General features: G+C 42.5%; 2 protein-coding genes across 4 annotated transcripts in view; one reads left to right on the plus strand and one right to left on the minus strand.

Annotated features, from left to right (window-relative positions):
• Positions 1 to 17,794, plus strand: ric8b (RIC8 guanine nucleotide exchange factor B). 2 transcript variants are annotated; one of them, XR_009788654.1, is made up of 11 exons: positions 1 to 197; positions 564 to 611; positions 1,339 to 1,971; positions 3,987 to 4,081; positions 5,579 to 5,729; positions 6,866 to 6,961; positions 7,071 to 7,215; positions 7,882 to 8,026; positions 9,400 to 9,519; positions 15,645 to 15,866; positions 16,109 to 17,794. XR_009788654.1 is itself a non-coding variant. In XM_061774294.1 (10 exons), exons 1-10 carry the CDS (start codon positions 114 to 116, stop codon positions 15,751 to 15,753), a joined length of 1,626 nt encoding a protein of 541 aa, XP_061630278.1. In that variant the 5' UTR covers positions 1 to 113; the 3' UTR covers positions 15,754 to 17,794. The 2 variants fall into 2 exon arrangements, 1 of the variants encoding a protein (XP_061630278.1); XM_061774294.1 differs by having other exon boundaries at positions 15,645 to 17,794.
• Positions 17,154 to 25,276, minus strand: part of si:dkey-103i16.6 (uncharacterized protein LOC557125 homolog) — a 12,496-nt gene continuing 4,373 nt past the window's right edge. The window contains exons 2-8 of one of the 2 annotated variants that reach the window (XM_061774296.1): positions 21,011 to 21,227; positions 20,766 to 20,927; positions 20,462 to 20,694; positions 19,549 to 19,649; positions 19,311 to 19,472; positions 19,029 to 19,241; positions 17,154 to 18,085 (exon numbers count right to left, since the gene is read on the minus strand). In XM_061774296.1, the coding sequence (XP_061630280.1) occupies positions 17,987 to 18,085; positions 19,029 to 19,241; positions 19,311 to 19,472; positions 19,549 to 19,649; positions 20,462 to 20,694; positions 20,766 to 20,927; positions 21,011 to 21,210 (1,170 nt within the window). In that variant the 5' untranslated portion in view covers positions 21,211 to 21,227 and the 3' untranslated portion in view covers positions 17,154 to 17,986. Of the gene's footprint in view, positions 18,089 to 19,028; positions 19,242 to 19,310; positions 19,473 to 19,548; positions 19,650 to 20,461; positions 20,695 to 20,765; positions 20,928 to 21,010; positions 21,228 to 25,276 lie in introns of both variants that reach the window. The other variant, XM_061774295.1, reaches the window with a different exon arrangement.

A 25,276-nucleotide genomic window follows, 5' to 3' on the forward strand; every position in this document is an offset into this window, starting at 1 on the left:
GGGGTTTCCGCATCGACGAACCGACACCTAAACGCACCAAGCTAGCCTGACAGCTAGCTAGCTAGCCAGTTTAAAAACGCACAAAGAGTGTTGTTTTTCCTCTGACAGCCAACATGGACTTAAACAACGTGTTGTCGCAGCTCGAAAGTTCTAACGAGGTGGACATTGAGGAGCTTCTCAAGGTGTTTAATCGAGAGGTGAGTTGTGCTGGTTCTTTTTTAAAAAAATTTTTTTTTAACGTAGCTCGAGCGTAAGCTAGCATCCTAGCTAATTGAGCGGATTGCTTTTTAAGTAAGCAAGTCAACCTGATTAAGCCTCCTAAAGACAAAAGTCGAGCCGTGTGATCTTTAATGCTCATTTGTTACATTCTAGTTTTGGTCCGACACTAATAAAACGTAAAAGGGACCTTTACATGTGCTTCAAACCTGGTGTAAATACTGTACACACAGTCATTATAGTAAACAACGTAGTTGTGTATAGAGTTATTAAGCAACGTTGAATGGTTTACTTGTATCGTGCAGTTGGTATGCATATTGTCTACAATAAGCTTTTCTCCTTTTTAGAACAGCCACACCTTCACTTTCGACCCAAAGGAGGAAACGCTGCGCAGTGTAAGCAAACGCCATCATTGTATTCCATTCATCTTTCAAGTGCTTGCCCTTATTAGGCTAACGGGTGAGGCCAACATGCCAGCTGACTTTGGGAGAGATTGCCTCGCCAGTTAATCGCAGGACAACAAATAGGCAAACAAGAATTTATGCACACTCTCGTATTCAGACTTGTACACAATTTAGAGTCCTCAGTAAACCTTTGCTGACTTTGGGCAAGAGGCGCACTACATCATGGACTGTTCGTTAGTCATCATATAGACAAACAATCGTTCACGCTCATAAATAACCTAACATGCATGTTTTTGGAATGTGGGAGCTAGCCAGAGAAAACCCACACAAGCACAAAGAGATACTGCAAACATCACTATCCAGAGCGTAGAGTCAAATCCATAAGAACTGTGATGCAGATGATTATTTTTTTTTTTTCGAGCAGCATTGTAGCTTGCTGGCCCCCCCCAATTTTTTTTTGTTTGATTTTGTTTCTACATCACAAATCAAAATGTCCAACCGTCTATGGCTTCCAATTAAAAGGCTCAGAAGTTGGAGCACTTGGTTTTCAAGGTACCAATGTATATCAAACTCCCAAAACTGTTCCGGTAAAAATTGCATACAGATCCACCATACTGCATGACCAAGTAGCAGAACAAGACATTAAAAAAAAAAAAAAACTTGAGTTTGTCATCTGTGGTCTAATTTCACATCACTACTATGAGTCTTGCCATTTCAGAAGCTGTGCCAGAGTGTTCTGATAGTGCTCGGGATGCACGTGCAGCCCAGCTGTCAGAAGACGTGTCTGGAGACCCTCCGCATCCTCTCCCGGGACAAGTGCGTCCTGACACCAGTCGCCACCCGGGACGGCATGCTAACTCTGGCCAAGATGGCCCGTTTGGGCACAGGGGAGACAGCGGGCGACGGCCAGGAGCCCCCGCAGCCAAGCGCGCCGGTGGCCGAGGAGGAGAGAGTAGTGGTGGTGGAGGCCCTGAAGTGCTTGTGCAACGTGGTGTACAACAGCGCGGCGGCTCAGCAGGTGAGCGTGGATGTGAAACTGGCACACGGCCTGTGCGCTAGCCTGCACGCGGCCGCCGCGTGGCACCACGAGGTGGGCCTGTTCACGCTGCGCCTCCTCTTCCTGCTGTCGGCGCTGCGCTCGGATCTGCGGGGGGAGCTGAGGAGAGAAAAGCAGGTGGTGAAGCGCCTGGCCGAGGTGCTGGAGCACACCCTGGACGTGAGGTGGGCTGGCACCTACGAGGCCGCCCTGCCGGACCCCCAGGCCCTGCCCCTGCCTGCAGAGGAAAATGAGAGAGCAATGGAAGCTCTCAAAGCTCTCTTCAACCTCACTGTGTGCAATGTCGGTGGCAAGGTGAGAGTGCTGTGTTGTCCACCCATCCATTTTCCATAGTGCTTGTCCTTATTAGTAAGTACATTGAATTGTCCACAGAGTACTCACAAGGTGCTTCACATGGTTAAAATACACTTCTGTATTTTATATGCACAAAAAAGATATTCAGCTTTTGGGTGAAATTTTAGTATGAACCTCAAATAACTGGACGAATCACACAAAAGGCATCCAAGTGGCTCTCCCTGGAAATAAAAAGAAGTGGGGAAAAAAATATGAATTTTGCCATTCGCTCGTTATTGAAAAACCGCAAAAAAAACTATATCAAACAGTTGGACGTGCATTTAAGTTTAGAGAAGGTCAAGTTGGAAAGTAAATTGTAAAGGTTATAGTGTATTTTAGATTAATCCTGAAATTTCACCTGTTAGCACAATATCCTTTTTGTGAGTAGCATACAGTGGGTACGGAAAGTATTAAGAAACTCTTAAATTTTTATTCAGACCCCTTCATGTGACACTTATATATTTAACTCGGGTGCTGACCATTTCAAAGCCTGGTGTGAAAAAAAATTCCCAAAAATACTCATGGCTGTATTCGCTCAAAAGGGTGCTTCTACTAAATACTGAGCAAAGGGTCTGAATATTTATGGCTGTGTGATATTTCAGTTTTTCTTTTTTAATAAATCTGCAAACATTTCAAAAATTCCGTTTTTTTTCTGTCCATATGGGGTGCTGTGTGTACATTTAATGAGGGAAAAAAATGAACTTAAATGATTTTAGCAAGGCAGAACGGTGGACGACTGGTTATCACATCTACCTCCCAGTTCTGAGGACCGGGGTTCAAATCCCGACACCGGCTTTGTGGAGTTTGCATGTTCTCCCAGTGCCTGCGTGGGTTTTCTCCGGGTACTCCGGTTTCCTCCCGCATCCCATAAACATGCATGGTAGGTTAATTGAAAACTGTAGTTACCCGTAGGTGTGAATGTGAGTGCGAATGGTTGTTTATTTATATGTGCCCTGCGATTGGCTGGTAACCAGTTCAGGGTGTACCCCACCTATCGCCCGAAGATAGCTGGGATAGGCTCCAGCACGCCGGCGACCCTAGTGAGGAGAAGCGGCTCAGAAAATGGATGGATGATTTTAGCAAATGGCTGCAATATAACAAAGAGTGAAACATTTAAGGGGGTCTGAGTACTTTACACTGTATATAAAACACAGAATCATAACATTTTACAATTGGTACAAGAACCAATTAGAAATTAGATAAAAATAAACAATTAAAAAGATAATCTCGTTTTACTACAATGCCTTTCCAAGCAAATGTGTTTTGAACTGTTTAAAAATGATCACTGGAGAGAGAGGCAGCTCTGTTAAAAAAGTGCATTCTACAGTTTGGGGGAAACAGACTGCAAGGCGCTATTACCTTTTTAGTTTTCAATGTTGTGTGAGGCATATCAGGTAAAAGGCAGACTGCAGTGAAATAATTAGAAAACAAAATTACACCAAATATGTTGGTTAATATGAAGGTTTGGCCTTCCCGTATGGTGTTTGCATGTTCTCCCCGTGCTTGCGTGTTTGTTTTTTGTTTTTTCCAGGTACTGCGACGTCCTCCCACATCCCAAAAACAGGTTAATTGAAGACTCTTAAATTGTCCATAGGTGTGAGTGTGAATGGTGGTTCGTCTGTAAGTGCTCTGTGATTGGATGGTGACCAGTCCAGGGTGTACCCTGCCTATTGCTCCATATCCGAATTGTGCACTGATACTGTGATGACATCGGGAAATACACGAGGGGGGAGTCTCTCATATAGAAGACTAAACGCAGCTAATCAATTACATTCTGCTCTTCTTCTTCATTATTATTAACATATTATACTGAGCAGCCAGGACAGATAGATGTGTAAGTTCTGTGTATCATATTTTGAGTTCATTGGTATTTAGTAAATAGCCACAGGCGAATAGATTAATAATTATTTGTGCCACCACACATTGAAAATAATTGTTTGACCAGCATTCTGTTTTGAAATTCATGTGGTTTTAAGGAGGACGACCACCAGTACAGAGTCATCGCGGCCATCCTGCGCCATGTGCTGATGTTAAGGACCGAGACAGAGGAGAAAACGGAGGAAGCACACAGGTGGGGAACTCTACAGCTTCTTATACATTCATTATTGCTTTAGCGCCCATGTTGCATCATGAAATAGGTTAATAGGTAGGGCAAAAAGGTGTTGAAAGACTCACTTTTGTTCAGGTAGGCAGCAAAAATCCCCTGCTGTCACTTTAGCACCTTACAATGCACCCAGCAAACAGGCTGGGATTATGTGATACCAGTGGCAGTTAATCCATTGGGTACCTGGGCCTTCAGTGGGGCCTTATCTGACTTAATCCACCTCTTCGTAGCACAACCATTGGATCAGAATAATAGAAACCATCAGTACTATACAAAATCCAAAATAACAACACACAACTGTGCCACATCACCTGCAGAAGTTCAGAATCGTAAATTCGGTGCATTGCTAGAAAGAAGTGCAGCAGAGAGAAATGCTACAAAATGAAGACAATAGACTGTTAGGAATAAATTGATACAGTTTCATGGAACAAATATTAGAATTTAGTTGGGCTTCTTGATGGGGTGGAGTCAGTAGAAAAGGCCTTGCTGGCGGCCTGTGACAGTCAACAACTGGGTGGTACTTGCTTGAGGTTAACATATGTCGCAAGTTTTGAGGGAAACATTCTGTGGGATCCCTTTTTTTTTTTTTTTTTTTTTTTTTTTACCCCCCGCCCCAGAATTGTGCTTCAGTTTGGAGGAACTTGCTCTGAAGGGATGTGTTTTTTTTTAACTGCTCTGATCTATTCTACAAAGTGATGTCATAAACCCCTCTGCTGATCTCAGCTTTCAGAGCTTATTGGCTGCTCAGGAAGCGACTGCACAATAAGCTCATGTCTTTAGCCCTCAGATGCCGCAAACAGAAAAACACTGCCACCAACTTAATTGGGGATGCACACATCACAATCGATTTGTAAAATGTGAGCTACACCACACACACATGACTAGGAAAACATCAGCTTGTTTGTTCTTCTCTTACAGTGTGTTGCACTCGATATAACCCGCACAGTACAGTACACACAAAACTATGTCTGTTGTAGGACCAAGACTGGTCAGTGAGAGGCAACATGGTGCCACAGGGCAGCCAGACTGCCAGAAACTACAAAAAAGAAGAAATTGAAGAAGCTAGACTAACTGCAAACTATGTTGCCTTTGCAAACTCTTCTTCCTCTCATTTTTATTGTGGTGAACAGGATAAATGGGAAGACTCTAAATTGCCCGTAGGTGTGAATGTGAGTGCGAATGGTTGTTTGTTTATGTGCCCTGCGATTGGCTGGCAACCAGTTCAGGGTGTACCCCGCCTCTCGCCTGAAGATAGCTGGGATAGGCTCCAGCATGCCCGCGACCCTAGTGAGAATAGGCGGTACAGAAAATGGATGTATGGGATGAATGTGGGTACGCTGTATTGAAATGCAGACAACGCTTTGGGGTTTTTTGGTGTACTGGTACACCTGTGACCTTACTAGCCTCCCTTTCCTCCCAAAAATCTGTGCTGAAGTGGTATCGTATTCTCTGTGCAAACCACAGCCATGCTGTCAATCTGTTGAACAACCTGCCCGTGTCCTGCCTGGACGTTTTAATCGACTTGCCCGTACGGGGAGGCGTGGAAGAATATGGCGGCAAAAACATGGACGCCATACAGGTGTTACTGGACTTCATGGAGAAACGGATCGACAAGGTAAAAGTTCATCCTTAACTGCAGAACACATTAGCTACACACGCGCTACTGCTAATGACTGTTGAAAGTGATGGTCAATCATGAATAACACCCTGGACTGTTCGCCAATCCATCACAAGGAACATATAAACAAACATTCACACTCCCATTCAAACCTATGGACAATTTATTTATGCATGTTTTTGGAATGTATGAGGAAGCCGGAGTACCCGGAGAAAACTGAAAAAAGCACGAGGTGTACATGGAAACGCCGCCAGATCCCAGATTGGAATGCAGGATCTCTCGACTGTGAGGCAGATCTGTTAAGCAATAGGGCATCATGACTGTTCCGATGTAATATAACTCTACGGTTATATAATAATAGGGAGGGCTTGTTGTGGAGGCTTGCGCTCTACTATTTGCTGCCATTCTTCAAGTTTTTTCATCAGTTGCTTGGCTTTGGCTACGCCGCCGCTCAAATAAAGTGGGAAAAAATGAAGCGACTATAATGCCCTCGCATGTGGGAAAGGAGAGCCACAGTCATCTTTCAGACTTTTATTGAACAATTCAACACACAAATACAAAATTGGCCACGTTACACCCAGATGCTCGCACACAGACTAAACTGGCCAACCTGACTACAGATCCTGATGGCACTCAATAGGCCACGCCCCTTAAAGCCACACATCCAATACACAAATACCGCAGTACAAACAATAATTACACTTTTTTTTTAATTTATTTACATTCTCATCTATTATATTATGTTTGTATACAATGCATTTGTATACTATACAAACAGTGTCTCTTCTTCTTCCTTTGGGCTTGTCCTGTTTTTCCATAAAAGCCTGTCTTCTACTTCTTCCAGTCACGCCAACTGGCATCATGTCTTCCCTCACTACATCTATCAACCTTCTCTTAACACATAAAAAAATGTGTTTTGGGGAGACTGGAACAGATTAATGACATTTCAATGGGGAAATTGATTTGACGTATGTGTAAATTGAGTTACGAGCTGGGTCACCAAAGGAATCAAACTCGTAAGTTGAGGTGCCACAGTAGTCGTTCTACTTTTCTAATATCAGGTGTTGATTGAGATGCTTTTAGCGCTCCCAACATGTACTTTGTGTGTGTGTGCGTGTGTGTGTGTGTGTCAGGGCGCCAACTACAAAGAGGGTCTTACTCCTGTGCTCAGCCTGCTGACTGAAGGGTCCAGACACCACAGAGAGATCCGCAGATATATCAAAGCTCAGGTACTGCTCACTGACCTCCACCCCCAAGAAATTACTTCATCATCAAATGCTTGAATTTTTTAATTAAATATTTTATTTATTTATTTTAAATCTCATTTGTCCACTATAGGTGCTTCCTCCACTCACAGATGTGAAGATCAGGCCAGAGGTGGGAACCACCACCAGGAACAAACTGGTGCGCCTGATGACGCACGTGGAAATGGCCGTCAAGCAGGCGGCTGCAGAGTTTCTCTTCGTCTTGTGTAAAGAGAGTGGTAAGGAGGGAGGGCGAGCTCTTGTCAGTTCATTAGAGGAAACATCTGTGTTGCCCATCTGTCTAGTAGACCTGCTTCCAATTGGGGCTCATTTGGGCAAAATCCCTAGTAGAAATATGAGTCCTGGAATTTTGCTCAAAATGGCCGACTTCCTGTTCAATATTGTCCTTGATACTTTTTTTTTTTTTTTTTTTGCATCCTGTTGCAAGAGACGTGTTCACCCAATTTCGTGTCGATCGGTGAAACTTATGCTGGGGGCTAATTTTGTCAAATCTTCCAATTGCCTCGAAATGATCATAAAACTTTGGCATCTGCAGAATGGCTGCATCAAGCCAAAATATTCGGCGACCTGCTTAAGTTTGGGTTTGGGTCCTTGAAACTTTTTTGTCATTATAGATGTGCGGCCAATTTCGTGTCATGGGTAAAAGTGGTGTTGTGTTTTTTACTTAACAGATCCCTTGGTACTGAGTTAGTTTTTCTTTTTTTGTGGGGGGGGGGGGGGGGGGGGGGGGGGTACTGTTGAGTTCTGGATGAAAATGCGTGTGACTTGACCACTTTTTTTTTAATGAATATTGTCAAATTTGGAAACTGAAATTCCATGTTTTTTTTGTCACTATATGAATCCAATTGGCCTCCATTCATTTGCATGACGTGTGTGTTATTTAGTGGACAACCTGTTGAAGTACACGGGTTACGGGAACGCGGCAGGACTCCTGATGGCGCGAGGGCTGCTGGGAGGAGGGAGAGGGGAGACAGAGTACTCACCAGACGAAGACTCGGACACAGAAGAATACAAAACTGCAAAACCTTTGTGAGTGTACGGCCGTCTTTGTGATTGAGGGAAATACCCGTGCTGAATTTTCAAGTATCCTCACGTAAGAAATTAACAGTACAGTGAACCCCCGTTTATCTGCGCTGTAGAGCACATATAACTCTGCATCGCGGATTTTCATAAATAAGTAATTTCTTTCGGTTTTACACCTCCCACACACTTTAACCTTTTTAAAACACACTAACTTATTATAATTCTCTAGTTTTTAAATTTATTAATACCTGTTTTCACTCTCTCCCTCAGTTCTCCAAATATATGAAAACATGTTTGTTCAAGCTGTTTATTTGTTACTCCTAGTTGAAGTTTACTGTTAAAATGACATAAACAAAAGGGAAGTAAACGTGTATTTTAAAGAGCAAAATGTTCTACCAAACAACATAATTTCATCAAATGGAAGTCTGTTAGCCTAATGCTAACAATGGGAAATGCTATTGACAGTCTGACAGAAATTAGCATCGACGTGGCAATTATAAACCTTCAAACAGCTACTACTTTAACACACACACAGCAGCAGCGCATACAATCAGAGAATACAGCAATACTTACAGGCTTACATTCTTTCTGCTCTGTGGGAACAAAGACAATTATTGGAGTTTAGTTGGGCACCTTCAATGCCTCCTTGCTGTTAAATTACACTGCATCTCTTCCAGTAGCTGCCCTATGTATTGCGGCACAACGTGGTACTATTGGACTTGCCTGTTTTCTGTTAAGACCAAAAAAAAAAAAAAACGATCGCTAACATTTGCAAAATAGCAGGGGCACACTATTCAAGTTTCATGTTTGTTTGTTGATCATGGTAATGTACAGAATATCAAAGATGCATAAAAACAATGTTATATAAATAAATTGTATTAATTTTACTGAGTGAAATAGTGTATTTGATCTCCAAGCAAAACATACTGTAAATAAGTACTTTGTGTAGAATCCCTTGGCGAGCACAGCAATGAGACATTTTGTGTAGTTGTTTAACAGGTTTGCTAACAGTCAGAAGGGATTTGGTCCACTCGTATTACATAAATTTTAAATCGTCCCAGTTTGGGAACTCAAGATTCAGCTCCCTCCATGGGTTTTCTATTGGGTTGAGGTCTGGACTAGGCCACTCCTGTTAACCTGGCAGTATGTTTTTGGTCTTTGTCATGTTGGAAGACTCATCTTCAGTGCTGAGGACAGGAGGTTTTTCAACCAAGATTTTACAGTATGTCATTTATTTCAATAGTTTGCCATTTGAGTCACAGCATGAATGGAACAGTCCATCTCAAGAGTCAACAGTAAAGATCTTGTATTGGATGCCAGTCTACCTAATTAAGTGGGTGGTGCGTACATAATACAAAATAACCTTTTTTTTCTCCCAGCATCAACCCCATCACCGGTCATGTGGAGGAGCCCATGCCCAACCCCATGGAGGAGATGACCGAGGAGCAGAAGGAGTATGAAGCCCAGAAGCTTGTCAACATGTTGGACAAGTTGTCGAGGTAACAGCTTGAATTGTAGCTTTCAGCTACTTATTGAACGGGGCAAACGGTCAAACACAGATACAAAATGAGAACACTCGCAAGAAGCTGTTGTAGGCCACAACTCACGCCGAGGCGCTCACACACAGACCTACGGGCAAACCCGACTGCAGCTCATCACGTCACTTAGGATAGTAAATTGGGCTGGGGCATTATTCAAAATTTAACTGATTTCAATGTTGGCTTCTCACAATCATACAAACACTAGAATAAAAGAACAACTATTCATTTGCTGAACTGTGTGTGTGTGTGTGTGTGTGAGTGTGAGACAAATCATAAATTACCATTTATTCAGTTCTTCAGTAGCTTTTTCACTGAGTACTTTCTTACTCCTAGTCGAGTAATTTTTAGGAGGAGTACTTTTTACTTGTCATTACTTTCAAGTAACCGTACTCTTACTTGAGTACAATATTTGGCTACTTTACCCACCTCTTTGTGTGTGTTCCCATCCATTTTCCGTACCGCTTATCCTCACTAGGGTCGCGGGCGTGCTGAAGTCTATCCCAGCTGACTCTTGGGCGAGAGGCCAGCCAATTGCAGGGCACATATAAACCATTCGCGCTCACATTCACACCTACGGGCAATTTGCAGTCTTCAATTAACCTACAATCCATGTTTTTGGGATGTGGGAGGAAACCGGAGTACCCAGAGAAAACCCATGCCAGCACGGGGAGATCATGCAAGCTCCACACAGGCGAGGCTGGATTTGAATCCGGGTCCTCATAACTGTGAGGCAGATGTGCTAACCACCGAATTACACACATTGTATGTTAAAATACAAGACGGTTTGTTTTGGAAACATTCCCATCTTAATGCTAGCACTCATTCATCAGCTAGCAAAAATTAGCATTAGACATCACATGAGGGATTTACCTTCAAGTAATGTACATTAACACACACATGCTGAAGTAACATATACAAACAGGTAATGTAACAATACTCACGGGCATATATTATTCCTAATCTGTGAAAAACTAATTATAGCAATACAGTTCGCTGCTTTCGTCTACTCTTTTTATTGAAATGTAAGTGTATCACACTCCCGCGAAGAGGCTAAGGATGTGCACAGCAGGAACAGCCGGTATTTATTTTTGTTTTTGATTGATAGCCTATTATTTTAATGTATTATTTTACTTATTATTAATTGATTTTATGCTTGTTCTTTTAAGTTATATTTAAACTTTAATTTTAGTAATAGTAATTACTAACTTTAGAAATCATTGAATAATTGTTTATTAATCTTAATTTCTTAATCATTCAAAATAATGGTGATGATTGTTTTTCCAAAATCGCCTAGCCTTACTAGTAAGTCATAGAACTAAAGCGAAGACATGTCAAAAGTCCAACATTCGACGCCCTTAACAGTAAGTCACAGAACTACAGGAGAATGTCATCAGAATCATCTTTATTTGCCAAGTATGTCCAAAAAAACACAAGGAATTTGTGTACGACAACAGACAGTCAATTGACAGAGAACACTTTTGAGACATAAAGACATTGACAAAAAAAAAAAAAAAAAAAAAAAAACAGTCACTGAGCAATAAAGGGTTGCTAGTTATCTGGTAATGCCGGTACGTAAGTTATTTTTTTATTTTTTTTTGACAATTGTGCAAAAAGTCCTCTAGCACTTAGAGCAGTTCGAATGACTAATATTGCAATAGTCCGGTGCAATGACCATTATGCAAAGGGCGCCGAGACTTCAAGGAGTGTATGCAGTTTAAAGTGACGAGTAGTGCGATAATCTGGGACAACGTTGATTGTGCAAATGTTGCAGATACTCCTCAATCCGTGTGCAAATGGAGCAGATGCTACTCTGGCATGAGTGGCCAGTATTGGTCAACAACGGATATGCAAATAGTGCAGCGTGGCGAGACTACTACAGTGAGTGCACGAGTAATATATAGCTTTCATAGCTGTCCATTCTACATCCGACACAAGAAAGCCAAATAAAAAGCAAAATCCACGCCTTTGATGCTCTAAACTGAGGTCCCATGCAAAATGCTGGCAGCCAGTTGAAATTTTGAGGCCTATTTTTTGCTTTGTACGACCTTGGAGGTGTTTGACATATGAAGGTGTTGACAGGCTGTGTTAACATTTTAACAAGCAGCAGCACTGAGGCACCTTGATGTATATTAGCGCTGACCTTTGTCGCGCTCGCATCCCAACACCCGCCTCATCTCTCCCTGCCAACCGAGTCGCCCGAGCAAGAATCTTCTCTACGTCAATTAGACTTGGGAGCAGCATCCGGGAGTGAACTGGGTGCGGTTATTAGGGCGCCATTAATTATACTCCACCTAATTGGTAAAGGGAACAGACCTGTCGCACAGGTTTCTTTTCATGTTTTTAATAACCAAGCCGAGTGTCCTGACTTAATTTTTGCGAGCAAGAGGCAGAACAATTACGCAGGCCAGGCCATTGTCGCAAGGGCTGATCCATAATGAGGCACGTGGGCCCCTAAAGAGGAAGATTCCTTCCGAGAACTGCTCCCCCTTTCCTTTCATCCCGGGTGTTGTTACTCCTGAGCACACAGACTCTAAGGAGATGAGTCAGCCTTGAAAGAATGTCCTCCACTAACTGCTAAACTGCTCCTCCAATTAGCACATACTCCATCTGCACGCCTTTTATGAATTTGTGTGGTGGTGTTAATTGGGGGAGATGATGCTTTACGGTTCTATGGGTAAACATCTCGTTAGGCTTCACTTGGACCTGCGGACTTTCACTATTGACTTTGGGAATGACGGACGTCAACGTTGTCTACAAAGAGCTGTCAACAGCACCGTATCATACGACAAGATGGTGCTAATAAACCTTTACATTCTGTTTGTAATCAATAGACGCAAGAGTACCGCCAGGTGGCAGAAAATAATTCACTACGTCTGGCCTGAACTGAAAGCATGACAGAAATGTGTTGTTTGGCATTGTGCTGTCAGATATACCAAAAGGCCTGGAGTCTTGTAAAATGGAGTTGTCCTCAAAAAACGACTTGCTTCTGAAAGTACTTCTAGCTGTCTGGGGAACCCTGTTTTATACAAAAAAAAAAAAAAGATATAGGTAAGACATGTTTGTTTGTATTTACATTCTTTTCCTTTTATTGAGTCAGGGCGCTTCTTGATTGACTACATTCTGTTCCACGTCACAATTCACCGCGTCATGACTTGCTAGAAGTCTGCGTTCCCCACGCATGAAGAGTTTTGGTTGTAAATATTGAACACGTTCATTATTTAAGATTGTCGGCCCGGCCTGTTTCGGACCCTGAAGTTAGGACAAATCCACTCTTAACACACTTCTGACCTAAAGGCAATTTTATAGGATAATCTTAAAAGACTTAGATTGTCTTGTGTTTGACGTGCTTGGTCGGGAAGGGGCAAAATCGGCACAAAAACAGGCCGATTGTCTTTGTGTGTGTGTGTGTGTGTGCCGGGCCTTAGCCATGACATCAGCTAGCCATAGGTGGAGCTGCGCTGTATTTGCTTTCAGAGTACAACCCCAATTCCAATGAAGTTGGGACGTTGTGTTAAACAGAAATAAAAACAGAATAAATGATTTGCAAATCATGTTCAACCTATATTTAATTTAATACACTACAAAGACAAGATATTTAATGTTCAAACTGATAAACTGTATTGTTTTTGGCAAATAATCATTAACTTAGAATTTTATGGCTGCAACACGTTCCAAAAAAGCTGGGACAGGGTCATGTTTACCACTGTGTTACATCACCTTTTCTTTTAACAACATTCAATAAACGTTTGGGAACTGAGGACACTAATTGTTGAAACTTTGTAGGTGGAATTCTTTCCCATTCTTGCTTGATGTACAGCTTCAGCTGTTCAACAGTCCGGGGTCTCCGTTGTCGTATTTTACGCTTCATAATGCGCCACACATTTTCAATGGGAGACAGGTCTCGACTGCAGCCAGGCCAGACTGGTACCTGCACACTTTGTGCACGTCGGAGAACACGACGTCCACAATTTCCCAAAACAATTTGAAATGTGGACTCGTCGGACCACAGAACACTTTTCCACTTTGCATCAGTCCATCTTAGATGAGCTCGCACCCAGAGAAGCCGGCGGCGTTTCTGGGTGTTGTTGAAAAAGGGCTTTTGCTTCGCATAGTAGCGTTTCAAGTTGCACTTACGGATGTAGTGACAAACTGTATTTACTGACATTGGTTTTCTGAACTGTTCCTGAGCCCATGTGGTGATATCCTTTACACATTAATATCGGTTTTTGATGCAATGCCGTCTGAGGGATCGAAGGTCACGGGCATTCAATGTTGGTTTTCGGCCTTGCCGCTTACATGCAGTGATTTCTCCAGATTCTCTGAACCTTTTGATATTATGGACAGTAGATGACGAAATCCCTAAATTCCTTGCAATTGTACGTTGAGGAACATTGTCCTTAAATTGTTCGACTATTTTCTCACGCACTTGGTCACAAAGAGGTGAACCTCTTCCCATCTTTGCTTGTGAATGACTGAGCAATTCAGGGAAGCTCCTTATATACCCAATCATTTTATACCCACTTCCAGTCCCTTACCTAGTATAATCAGTGTGGTTAATTCTATTTTTTTTTTAATCTAAATACATAACCCCCCTAATAAATGTCCTCTTGTATTACAGAATAGCCAGTGCATTTGATTATCATCATATAGCTATGTTTATACACAATAGGGCCCAACTGATGAGGATTTTTTTTAGGCCGACGCTGTTTCTGATATTTGGCAGGAAAAAAAATTAAGATTTAAGATTAGGATTTAAGATGATAAATTGGCTGATTAATTAAAAGATAATGTATTATAATTTTGGTCCCTTAACAATTACAACAACAAAGATATGAATTACAGTAAGAACATTTGACTGTTTTACAATACTTTGTCCTTTAGTATTCAACTTTACAACAGAGGAATTTTCAAGTACAAAAACATGCAAAGAAGCATTAACTGATGAATTTATCATTAGATTTAGGCCATAAAAGTATGCGGAATACTGTATAAGCAACATAATGAGTGAAGTTACTGGCAAAACATTATTCATTCATGATCAATATATGTTTAGCTTTCTGCTAAGAATAACATGGACCTCCTGGGTTTTGATCTGAATTAAGACATTTGGTAAATGCAATTTTCGTAGTTGTGTTGCCATCTTTTCTTTGTGTGTGTGTGTGTGTGTGTGCGCCTGCCTGCCTGCACATGTGTTATGCTGATTATCGTTTTGTGCATTGTGGCTGGTTTAGTTTTATTTCCTTTATTGTTGTTGGTTTGAATGTTGTTATCTCAGTCTTAGGTTTTAATATGTTTAATGAAAAAAATTGGCCGATTTTTGACCATTTAAGAAGGGCTAATGTCAGCCGATAAAATCACAGGTCAAGAAACAATAGTGGAAAAACATTCATGGGTCACATAAAATGACTCAGAGGGCCGGATCTTGCCTGCGGGTCTTGTTTGACACCTGTTCACTAAATTGTCCTTCGGCGTGAATGTGAGCGTGAATGGTTGTTCGTCTATATGTGCTTTGCAATTAGCTGGCGACCAGTACAGGGTGTAAAAACTAAAAGTTAAGTCTGGTCATGGACAATTGTGAGTGGAGTCATCTTGGATGGAGTGGTGACATGCACGCACACGCACACACACAGGAGGTATAATTGGATTAGGATGAAGGGGCATTCGTGGCTTTGAGGAGATTAGCCCCAGTGCTGATCCTGTAATTAAACTGCCACTGGAGTAGAGGGGAGAGCGGGGGCATGCGGGTGAGGGGTAGTCTGGACTGGAGCAAGTGTCCACAGGGGGACTTGGGGACGCTGAAATGTACTAAAGTGAAAATTAAAAATGCATTTTCAATGTCAAATATATACAATACCAATTTTGACAGAAAAAAAAAACCCCGTCTGGACACACACAATAGTTTCTCTCATTAACTTTCATCGTGTTTGACATTTTGTTTGTTTTTAAACCAAGGGCTAGCTAGTGTGTACATGAGTACAGTAGAGTTCTGTTATTCCCACCATTGCTCTACATAAAGTTTCAGAGAGCAAGTTCCATTTATAAGACAGACGCTCATGTCATCATCATCATGTGTGTACCCGCAGGCAGAGCTTGATCCGTCCCATGGGAGTCAAGCCAGACGGGACGTTAGCCCCCCTGGAAGAAACGCTGCATGCGCCGCCTGGAGACGACGCTGGATCGGACTCTGATTAGAGCAAAACACGCCACATGTCGGGAGTGGGCGGGGGCTGAGCCCAGAGAGGGAGGAAACGCCCCCAAGCTGTGTCACATTTCAAGGCTGGATCTTTCAGATGACCTCATGGAAGGTGGATTCCTCTTTAGGAGCATCTTGTGCTGACTCTGTCCTAAAGTTTATTTTGACCAATAGCAGCCAAGCACAACAATACAATTGCCTATCAGAGTTAAGTGTGTGGGTCATTCGGAACACAAACTATTCTTTTTCGTAACGGTAGCAACATATCGGACTGTTTCCGTGACGTTAAAGACAAGTTGTCATTTTTATCTTGGTGAATTGTCGCTTCCTAACTGGCTATGGTTCTGTTTTTAGGTCTCAATCAGAGAGTCCGTGGCTCGGCCCAGTTCAGTGTTGACCACACACAAGGATTTGCCATTGTCAATATTGTTTATTTACAACTACAGGCCCCAACAGAACAAGGAAAAATCCCTCTAATACACCCACACCACAGGATAATCACTCAGGATAATCTTGCCAAGAAATTTGAGATTTAGGCTGACTTTGATCACAAGGGAGGAAAAATGCTCAAATTTGGCCCGATTGTCGGTATACATGCACCCCCCCTTTACCAAGCACCCAATCAGATTGCACTGATGTCACCCCAGTGCTACCCACAGCCACTAGGTGGCAATTCTCAAAAAGGGATTCAGGGTTTTGAGTTAAATGTCACAATGAACTAACTGTGCACCTTTTCAGGTGAAATTAATTGGTTTAGACAATGTCAAATTTAATTTAACGAGTAAATATTATCATTAATTTTAGGTTCATCCTGACGTTTCACCCGAAAGTCCCTAACTTTTAATAAATTGTATTTTGGGATTGCTACTGATCTGCTGTGAGCTTTCAAATGCTATTATGAAGGTTCTTAACAGCCATTAAATCAATGTGGTTTAAATACAGAAAAAGCACACACAATAGTGTGTGGATGTGAATGGTCACTTACTCCAAACCTGTCATTGAAAAATCATCTCATGGGGGAAGCAATGGTAGATCAATGGGTCCCAAAGCATCCAGCCCCAGAGTGTGTAACACAGCTAAAATGGCGGTCTCTGTTGAGGAGGACTTTGCTGAGGTCCCCTGCGACAGTGAAGAGACCTCACTGTTGCACCTTTTTTTTTTATTTTTTTTATTTGTTCCTAAATTAAAGTGTTATTCAAATAGTTGATTGAATGGCAATGCACTAATCATTCACCTGCATAATGTCTGTAGTTTACTGCCCCCCTCCCCCTGTTGTATTTACTTATTCATTCATACATTAAAACATGATATCTCTTGTGAGAGTGGGACAGACCTGCTCAGGTTGAGGTCTATTTAGAACTGGGAACGTGTGGCTGTGAATAGTTTTTGATGCTCAAAGTCGTGTTTGTTCTCATCAGCGTTAGCGAACATGTACAAAAGAAAATACAGTATCTTGGCTTATCATTTTTTGGAGTAATGAACTGTTGCTCGGTCAATATTTTATTTGTGATGTGAGCAAGAATTTGAATTAAGAGCGAGCTTTAGATACACCACTGCTTGAAGTGGAAAAAAAATGATGCAATGGTACTGTAATGCCCTCAGATGTATGCAAGGAGAACCACAGTTAGCAATGCAATTTTGGGACAAACTGTCAAACACCTCAATTCAAAATGAGAACACTTCCAAGGAGCTTCTATCATCCACGACTCCAGCTCACAAACAGCTCCTGACAACAAGCAACATTAATTAAAATCACAGTACTACTGTAATTTCTAAATACAACTTTGGCTACATGAGGCCTCAAACACTGTTCCAGACATTCCTTTCATTCCATGGACTTTGATGATGGTGAACTCCATGTCTAACATCTTGCATACATAATTCAATTCATACAGCATGTCCCCCCTCCCCCTCCACGGGGAGAATGTGTTCTTTTTGCACACTTTTACATGATGTAAATCTCACTATTTATTTTATGTAGTGAACCTATCACTGAAACAAAAAACAACAAAAAAAGGCATTAAAAAATATAAATTGTCAGTTTGGGCTCCTTACTCAACAGGTTTTATTAAATATTGCTCAAAATAGTGTGTATACTGTATTAATAACAGTTGACTTTAGACATGTGCTTAAAGTAGATTTGTCATTTGTTGAACATTAGAAACAGGCTGTTAGAAGCGAAAACATGTCAAACATGAGAAGGATCAACAACAGAATCTTTGTCTCCCGCTGTCAGTTGCTCAGGCAGGATGACGCCGAGCACTTGCTGTCCGTCTCAGAGTCCGACTCCTCGCCACCAGTTCCGCTTCTGCCACTGACCGTCGGGATACACTGCTGAGAGGATTGATTTGTTTGGGTCGGTTGGTCCTTCACTTCAGAACTCGTTAGGGGTGTCTAATTTTTTCCACAAAGGCCGCATACAGAAACATTTAACGATGCAAGGGCAACTTTGACATTCAACTTTAATTTGTAAAGCATGCTTAAAATAATCCATCAAGCATTTATATACCATTACTAAGTAGTTATTTTGAAAAACTGCTACATCACAGCTTCCTGCTGAAGGTGATAAGTTTTTTCCAGGATTTTGGGGTAGTCCTGCTCTGGGCAGCAGCCAAACAACATCTGTAATAAGCAGCATTTATTTGTGCATATGACCAACTGGTTAGCACATCTGCCTCACAGTTCTGAGGACCCAGGTTCAAAACCCGGCCCCGCCTGTGTGGAGTTTGCATGTTCTCCCTGTGACTGTGGGTTTTCTCCGGGTACTCCACAGTTTCCTCCCACATCCCAAAAACATGCCTGGTAGGTTGGTTGAAGACTAAATTGCCCGTAGGTGTGAATGTGAGTGCAAATGGTTTGTTTGTATGTGCCCTGCAACTGGCTGGCGACCAGTTCAGGGTGTACCCCACCCCTCGCCTGAAGATAGCTGCGATAGGCTCCAGCACGCCCGCGACCCTAGTGAGGATAAGCGGTACAGAAAATGGATGGATGGATAATGTGATATGTTCACAAATTGGACATTGACATTGAACAGAAAATGGAGCAAACCATTTTTTGCTCCTAAAACTGAATTTATTCACCGGGGCATTTTTAAAAGAAAAATGTTGCTACCCTTTTCAGTTGTTTAGTATAGTTTTTTTCATATCTATTACATATATGGCTTTTTTAGTACTTTGTTTATGCTGTAGGCCACTAAAAAATGGACAGTGTGCTCCAAAATGGTCTGGGAACGGACTTTGGACACCCCTGGTATAGTTTCTGTTTGAGAGCCAACCTGTTGTTCTTGACTCTTCATCAGCTCCACAATGTTGTCGTTCCAGCCCAGCATCTCTGCAAACTTCCGCACCGTGTTTTCCAGGTCGCCCAGTTCCACATGGTCCCCCCTGCGCAGCGGGATCCTCTGGAACGGGCCCACGGCGTGCCGGTTGAGGAGGAGACGCGGCACCGTGGCGCGTACTGTGTTCACCAGGCTGGCAAAAGGCTCGATCTGAAATGCCATTTGTTAACAATTCAAGTGACGTTGGAAGGTGGGAGCTCCTCAGATGCTGCTGACGACCTGTAGCGACGTCCCCATGATGACCAGCAGGTCAGCTTTGGGGAAGTCTTTGGTGTGGAGGAAGTACTTCTGAGGAAGGTCCTCGCCAAAAAAAACCACGTCGGGCTTGACCGTGGCGGCGCAGAATGTGCACGTGGGGACGTCGCCGCTCATGATGGCGCGCTAGGAGACAATTACCGATGTCAAAAGTGGGCAACCTGCGTGATATTGAAATGTGTTCATGGGGGTTCAAACACACCTTTGCTTCCTCTGAGGGGTACGGCGTGTAGCACAGGTGACAGGAAGCGGTGGCAAAACTGCCGTGAGCTTCTACCAGTTTGTCATCAGGGATGCCGCACACTGAGGAAGCAACCATTACTTAAGTAAACAAGGCCAAAATCTAAAAACGGACTTGAACACGTTGGATCGGATGCCGTTTGAAATAGTGCTCTTATTTTAACTATAATCTGTTGCTACCAGACAGAATGTCATAGGGCTCCACTGGCTTTATGAGAGTGACACTTCATGAAAAAACGTTTCTCAGAAGAAAAGCAATTTAAAACCACAGGTTAAAAATGGATTATCGATAGAGGAGGCCTAGTGTTTAGTAGGTCGTTCACCCCACATTTCTCAGGTTCCGGGTTTGAATTTCTGCTCCGGCCATCCTGTATGTTTGTAGTTTGCATGTTCTCCCTGTGTTTGCGTGGGTTGGCTCCCACATTCTAAAGACATGCAGGTTAGGTTCATGGAGGAATCTAAATTGGCCATAGGTGTTTGTTTATCAGTTTATTTTTGAAAGGGGAAAATGCAATTTCATAAAACACATGAAGTACACATGGTTAAAAAAGCCAGAATTAGCCAGAAGGCTAGTTTTCATCTGTAGTCCCCTGGCCATGATGTAAAAAAGCAGTGAATGTGAGTGTGAATTAATGCTTGTTTGTCTATATGTGTACTGCGATTGATTGGCGACCGGTCCAGGACGTACCCCACCTCTGGCCCAAAGTCAGCTGGGCTAGGCTCCAGCCCACCCGCGATCCTAATGAGGATGTGCTATAGAAAATGGATGGATGATTGATGGATGCCCACTACTAGCAAAGTCCTGACCACTTCTGTCAAATTCAATGTGGCCTACTGGAAAGATGCCCAGTTGTATTTTTGGATGCGTCACTCACATTTCTCCAGGCCGTCGATGTTCTGCGTGTAGATGCGGAGCAGCAGGCCCTTGTGGTGCAGCATGCGGATGAAGAAGTGGATGTAGTTGGGTCTGTGGCTGCCGGGATAGAGCACCTTGGCCAGAGAGAAGAAAGGCTGTGGGTCGTTGGAGAAGAAGTCGACGTTGAAAATGGCTTCCGGGTAGGGGATGTTGTATGCCTCCAAGTTGGCGTAAAGGCCCGTTCCTGGAGTTCTGACAAAAGCCAGTAGCCAGTTGAAGAGGGCGCTCCAATTATGAAATAAAAGAGGGGCCAGAACACAAACCTGAAGTCGGGAATTCCGCTGGCGGTGCTGATTCCGGCTCCTGCCACCACCACAATGTTCTTACAGCGACCCATCTTCATCCGGCGGGCCACGGAGGCCAGGCCGCCACCAGATTTGGCCAAAGAGGGGCCATCCTGACGTTGACCTAACTGCTTTCCTTCACTGAAGAAGCCAAGAGAAGACACAAGGAGAGTTTCAAAGATGATGTCATAATATGATTCTCAAAGAATCAAATGTTTTCCCACCTGGCAGTCGGGCCTCCCTGCCCGCTTACGCTCATCTGACTGAGGTCCTGAGTCAGTGCAGAGTGCGACTGCTTCTTGCGTTGTTTCCCGTACTGGCCCGGTCCAGAGTCCTTAGACCCGGTACTTCTGCAACTGCGTGTTAGTCGAGCGACCGCAGGCCATGAGGATCTTTTATCCTCGTTGGACTTGGACCTGCTCATCCCTGCACCTTGCAGCCCTCCATAAAAATAAAAAACAACATAATTTTTTTTTTTTTACACAAATCATGCTTAAAAAGGAGGAAATCTGCCATTTTGATTTGAAACAGTCATTTTAGAATCAGAATCATCTTTATTTGCCAAGTATGTCCAAAAAACAAGGAATTTGTCACTTTAGCCATTTTTAGAGGCCAAACAAAACTGTTTTTGTTTGTATTTGCTTTTATTTTTGCGTTGCTTTAACTCGGCTGTCTGCAGCCAGGTCGGCATTGCAAATGAGAATCTGTTCTTAATTGCTTCACCTCGATAAATAAAGGTTGCAAAAATAACTTGTTGAGATCTCCGACTGCTACAAAACCTAACCATGCAACGTGGTACCTTGACTTAGATACACAGCTGCTCAAGTAAAAATGAAAAAAAAACAGCAAAAGTTGCCAATGCGGAACACTCACATCCAGCAACTTTAAGCCAAAATGTACACCCAGATGCTCAAACAATGACTACCCGACCATGTTCCTGACATCGCTCACTAGGTCACGCCCCTTAAAGGCACACATACACCGCTACTGTTCTAGTGACTCAACTTGGCCCAATGTACAATTATTACACTTTATAAAACCAGTATATTTAAAATCCCCTTTATTATGTTTTTATTAGGGCTGCAACTAACAACGATTTTAATAATCAAATAATCCGTTAATTATTTCTTTTGATTAGTTGAATCTGATTTTTTTTATTTCCATCCCTTTATTACAAAACAGTACATTATTTCAAATTAAGGACTACCGAAATAGTTGAATATTTACTATCACGGCTAAAATTCTAAGTTGGAACATTTTTAGTTAGAAAAGGTCTCGAAATAATTTCTCAATTAACAATTAACAATTAATCATCAATTTGATAATTAGTTGTGGATTAATCGATGAATTGTTGCACATCTAGCTGCAGCTATCAAATATTTTTAGAACTGATTATTCCATCGATTAATCAGATAATTGGATAAAACATTTTACGTTAGAGTTAACTGCAATACAACTTTCATGAAGGACTGCAGAAATGGGCGAATATTTACTGTTGATACGTTGACAGCAGAGGATTTGGACAATTTTAAGTTAAACAATAGCTGGGTTTACATCGAGCCTTGTATTCCGATTATAATCGGTTTAGAAGCCCAAACCGAGGAAAATATTCCACATAAATGCCTCAATCGGAATAAAGAGGTAGAATCTGAATGGAATTTCATTGGGATTCACTGGGGCGGAATATTCCTTTTGCCAAACCGATCAGAAGTACATTTTCGCCATGTAAATCGTCAATTGGATTGGTGCTGGGCTGCGCTGTCTGCACGTGCTCCCTCTTGACGCAACTACGCGGTGACGTCATCATTTACGCACTTGAAAACATGGAGGCTTCCAACAGGAGCTCCTATGCGGCGGCAATGTTTTTAATCAAGCTGTTGCTTGAATACAACTATAAAAACGGTAGCAACTACTGAGATAAATAGATGACCAACCTCCACCTTGATAAATCACATGATGTTTACGTCGATCTGCACATGTCATGTCTGTAAAATGGCTGTTCTGATTAAATGTAGTGACACATGTAAACGCCAGATCGGAATAGCTCACGTCACATTTAAACAGTTGACTAGAGATCTTCACTCTGAATTATTTCAATCCAAATTACAAAAAAAAAAGTCTGCATGTAAACCCGACAAATGGCTCTAAACGATTAGTTGTTTACCAAAATAATTTCCGATCAATTTGATAATCGATGAGTTGGTTAATTAGTTAATGGAATTTCAAATAATTTCAATGGGGAACGTGGATATATGTGTACATTGAGTTATGAGCTTGGGCATTTAAGTAATTAAACTTATAAGTCAAGGTACTCCAGTGTACTAGACAAATCTACAGGTAGATGCTAAGTACTGCCCAAAAAATTGAGTATGCTATTGCATGTGGGCCGAGTATGGTGGTAAAGTTTGATGACTCGCTATAAAGCAAACATCTTATGCGTGATGAACTTTTGTGTCCTCAATATTTAGAAAGCTGTTAGTGTGGAATCAACTCTTCTGTGGCCTCCCTCAGCGCTGTGAAATGCTTTAAAACCATCAACTGTTGAACAAAAGCTAATGGCTGCAATAGATTTAGCAGAGCCTCTTTACCATCCTGACACCACCTTTACCCACCCCTCACTTCTGAGAAGCTATGCTAATACAGTCCACAGCTGTGGCAGCTTTACTGTTCAGGGAAAAGCAGAGGGGTTAGTTGAGGGGCGGAGGTGGAGGGAGGACAATGTTCCATCCAAAAAAAAAAAAAGATCAAGATTGACCGTGTGTCAACAAACCCAGCTGGGGAACAGAAAAAGATGCCCCCTCCCCTCTCTGAGCAGGGACTGCAGAGATAAATGATACAGAGGCGGGATTCAATAAAGAGGGAACAGAGGAGCACAGCGAGGGGTGGGGGTGGGCGGGGGTCTTCTTTTCCAAAGCTATTCCGGGCGGAGAGGAATGAGTGATCAGCGAGGAAGCAAACAAAAGGAGCTACAAGCCATAAAACACGGCTGCGTCGGAGAAAAGGCCTTCCCTTCTCTTCTCCGGTGGCCCCTTAGCGCCCCCTAGAGGTGTGGCATATGAGTAAGACAACTACATGTTACTAGTGAGGCAAAAGCTGTAGCAATTGTATGCTACTAGAACCACAAGACATGATAAAAATTGTACAAGTTACCATCTAGTGCTTCACTAGGAGTACAAGTAGCATGCAGATGTCAACTTGTACAGTCTCCTACTAGTATGCCAAAGTTGCCCTATTAGTGCGGAAAAAAAAAAAGAGCGTACTACTACATGGACCTTTAGTTGGATATCAAATAGATGGTGAATCAGCTTTCCACAAGCTCTTATGCAGAGAGGACCTTGCCTTTAAGGGACTAAACTCTTGGACTCATTTGAAAAGGCAATAGCCCCCCCCCAGATTTTTTTTTTTTTTTTTAGCACATCCTTAAGAACTATTAAAAACAGTGGGACGTCAAGGTTGTCTTTTGTCTGGACTCCCCTTAGTCAGACACTGCTGCTGAGTACAGGCAATATATCAGCCGCCCACTTTGTTATTAAGGTAAAAACAGGACACAACGCCATCCTTTGATTTTTTTTAATCTCTGCAAGCTTTTGCTCAAGTCAAGCATGTTCACCTGCATCGGGGAAGTCAAACACATCAGTCGCATTGGCGAGAGAAGGCCTAATTATGATATAAAATGCTCTTATCATTCTTAAATGATAAAAGAATCCTTGTATAAATGACAAAAGGTCTTTTAAAAAGGATTTGAGTGAACCCCCACCCCCTGACTTGTTTGGCCTTTCACACAGATTGCTCTTCACAGTGGAGAAGTTGAAGAAGGCCCGTTGTGGCCCCAGTGCGACACAGCACCAGACCACCAGCGGTGTCGCTGCTCACATGAGGGCTGCGGTGATCTCATTAGGACCCCGGCCCACAACACTGGGCACACTCTAGCGCTCACCATTATACCCCCTCCCACCCAAAAAGATAATCCTTTTACAATTTCAGCAGGAGGGGCTTCGACCCAAACACGGACAAAGAGCAAATCAAGTCGGTGTAGAAACAAACCACATGTTGCTTATGCTGCATTAACAGTGTGATTTGTGGGATCGTTATTACAACAGCACACAAAAGGTTGACGTGAGAACAATGTCTTTATGTCTCAAAAATGTTCTCTGTCACTTGACTGTCTGATGTCATACTAGAGTGGCTCCAACTACCGGAGACAAATTCCTTGTGTGTTTTTTGGACATACTTGGCAAATAAAGATGATTCTGATGTGTCCCGACCTTTATTGAGCCAAGACACATTTTACATTAGGAAAATCTCATGGCACACCAACAAAGAATGTCATAAAAGTATCTATACTGAAATATGGATATCTTCTCAAATTACTCGCTAATGCACTTACTCATCTGGGCCCGTTTAGTTGAACTCAAAGGTATTATTCTATTGTGTGGATAGCAACAGGTGGATGTACGAGTCAAGCGTACCTTCTGCCATCAAGCGGGAGA

This window comes from Phyllopteryx taeniolatus, chromosome 5 (assembly GCF_024500385.1).
Source record: "Phyllopteryx taeniolatus isolate TA_2022b chromosome 5, UOR_Ptae_1.2, whole genome shotgun sequence".
Lineage (NCBI taxonomy): Eukaryota > Metazoa > Chordata > Actinopteri > Syngnathiformes > Syngnathidae > Phyllopteryx > Phyllopteryx taeniolatus.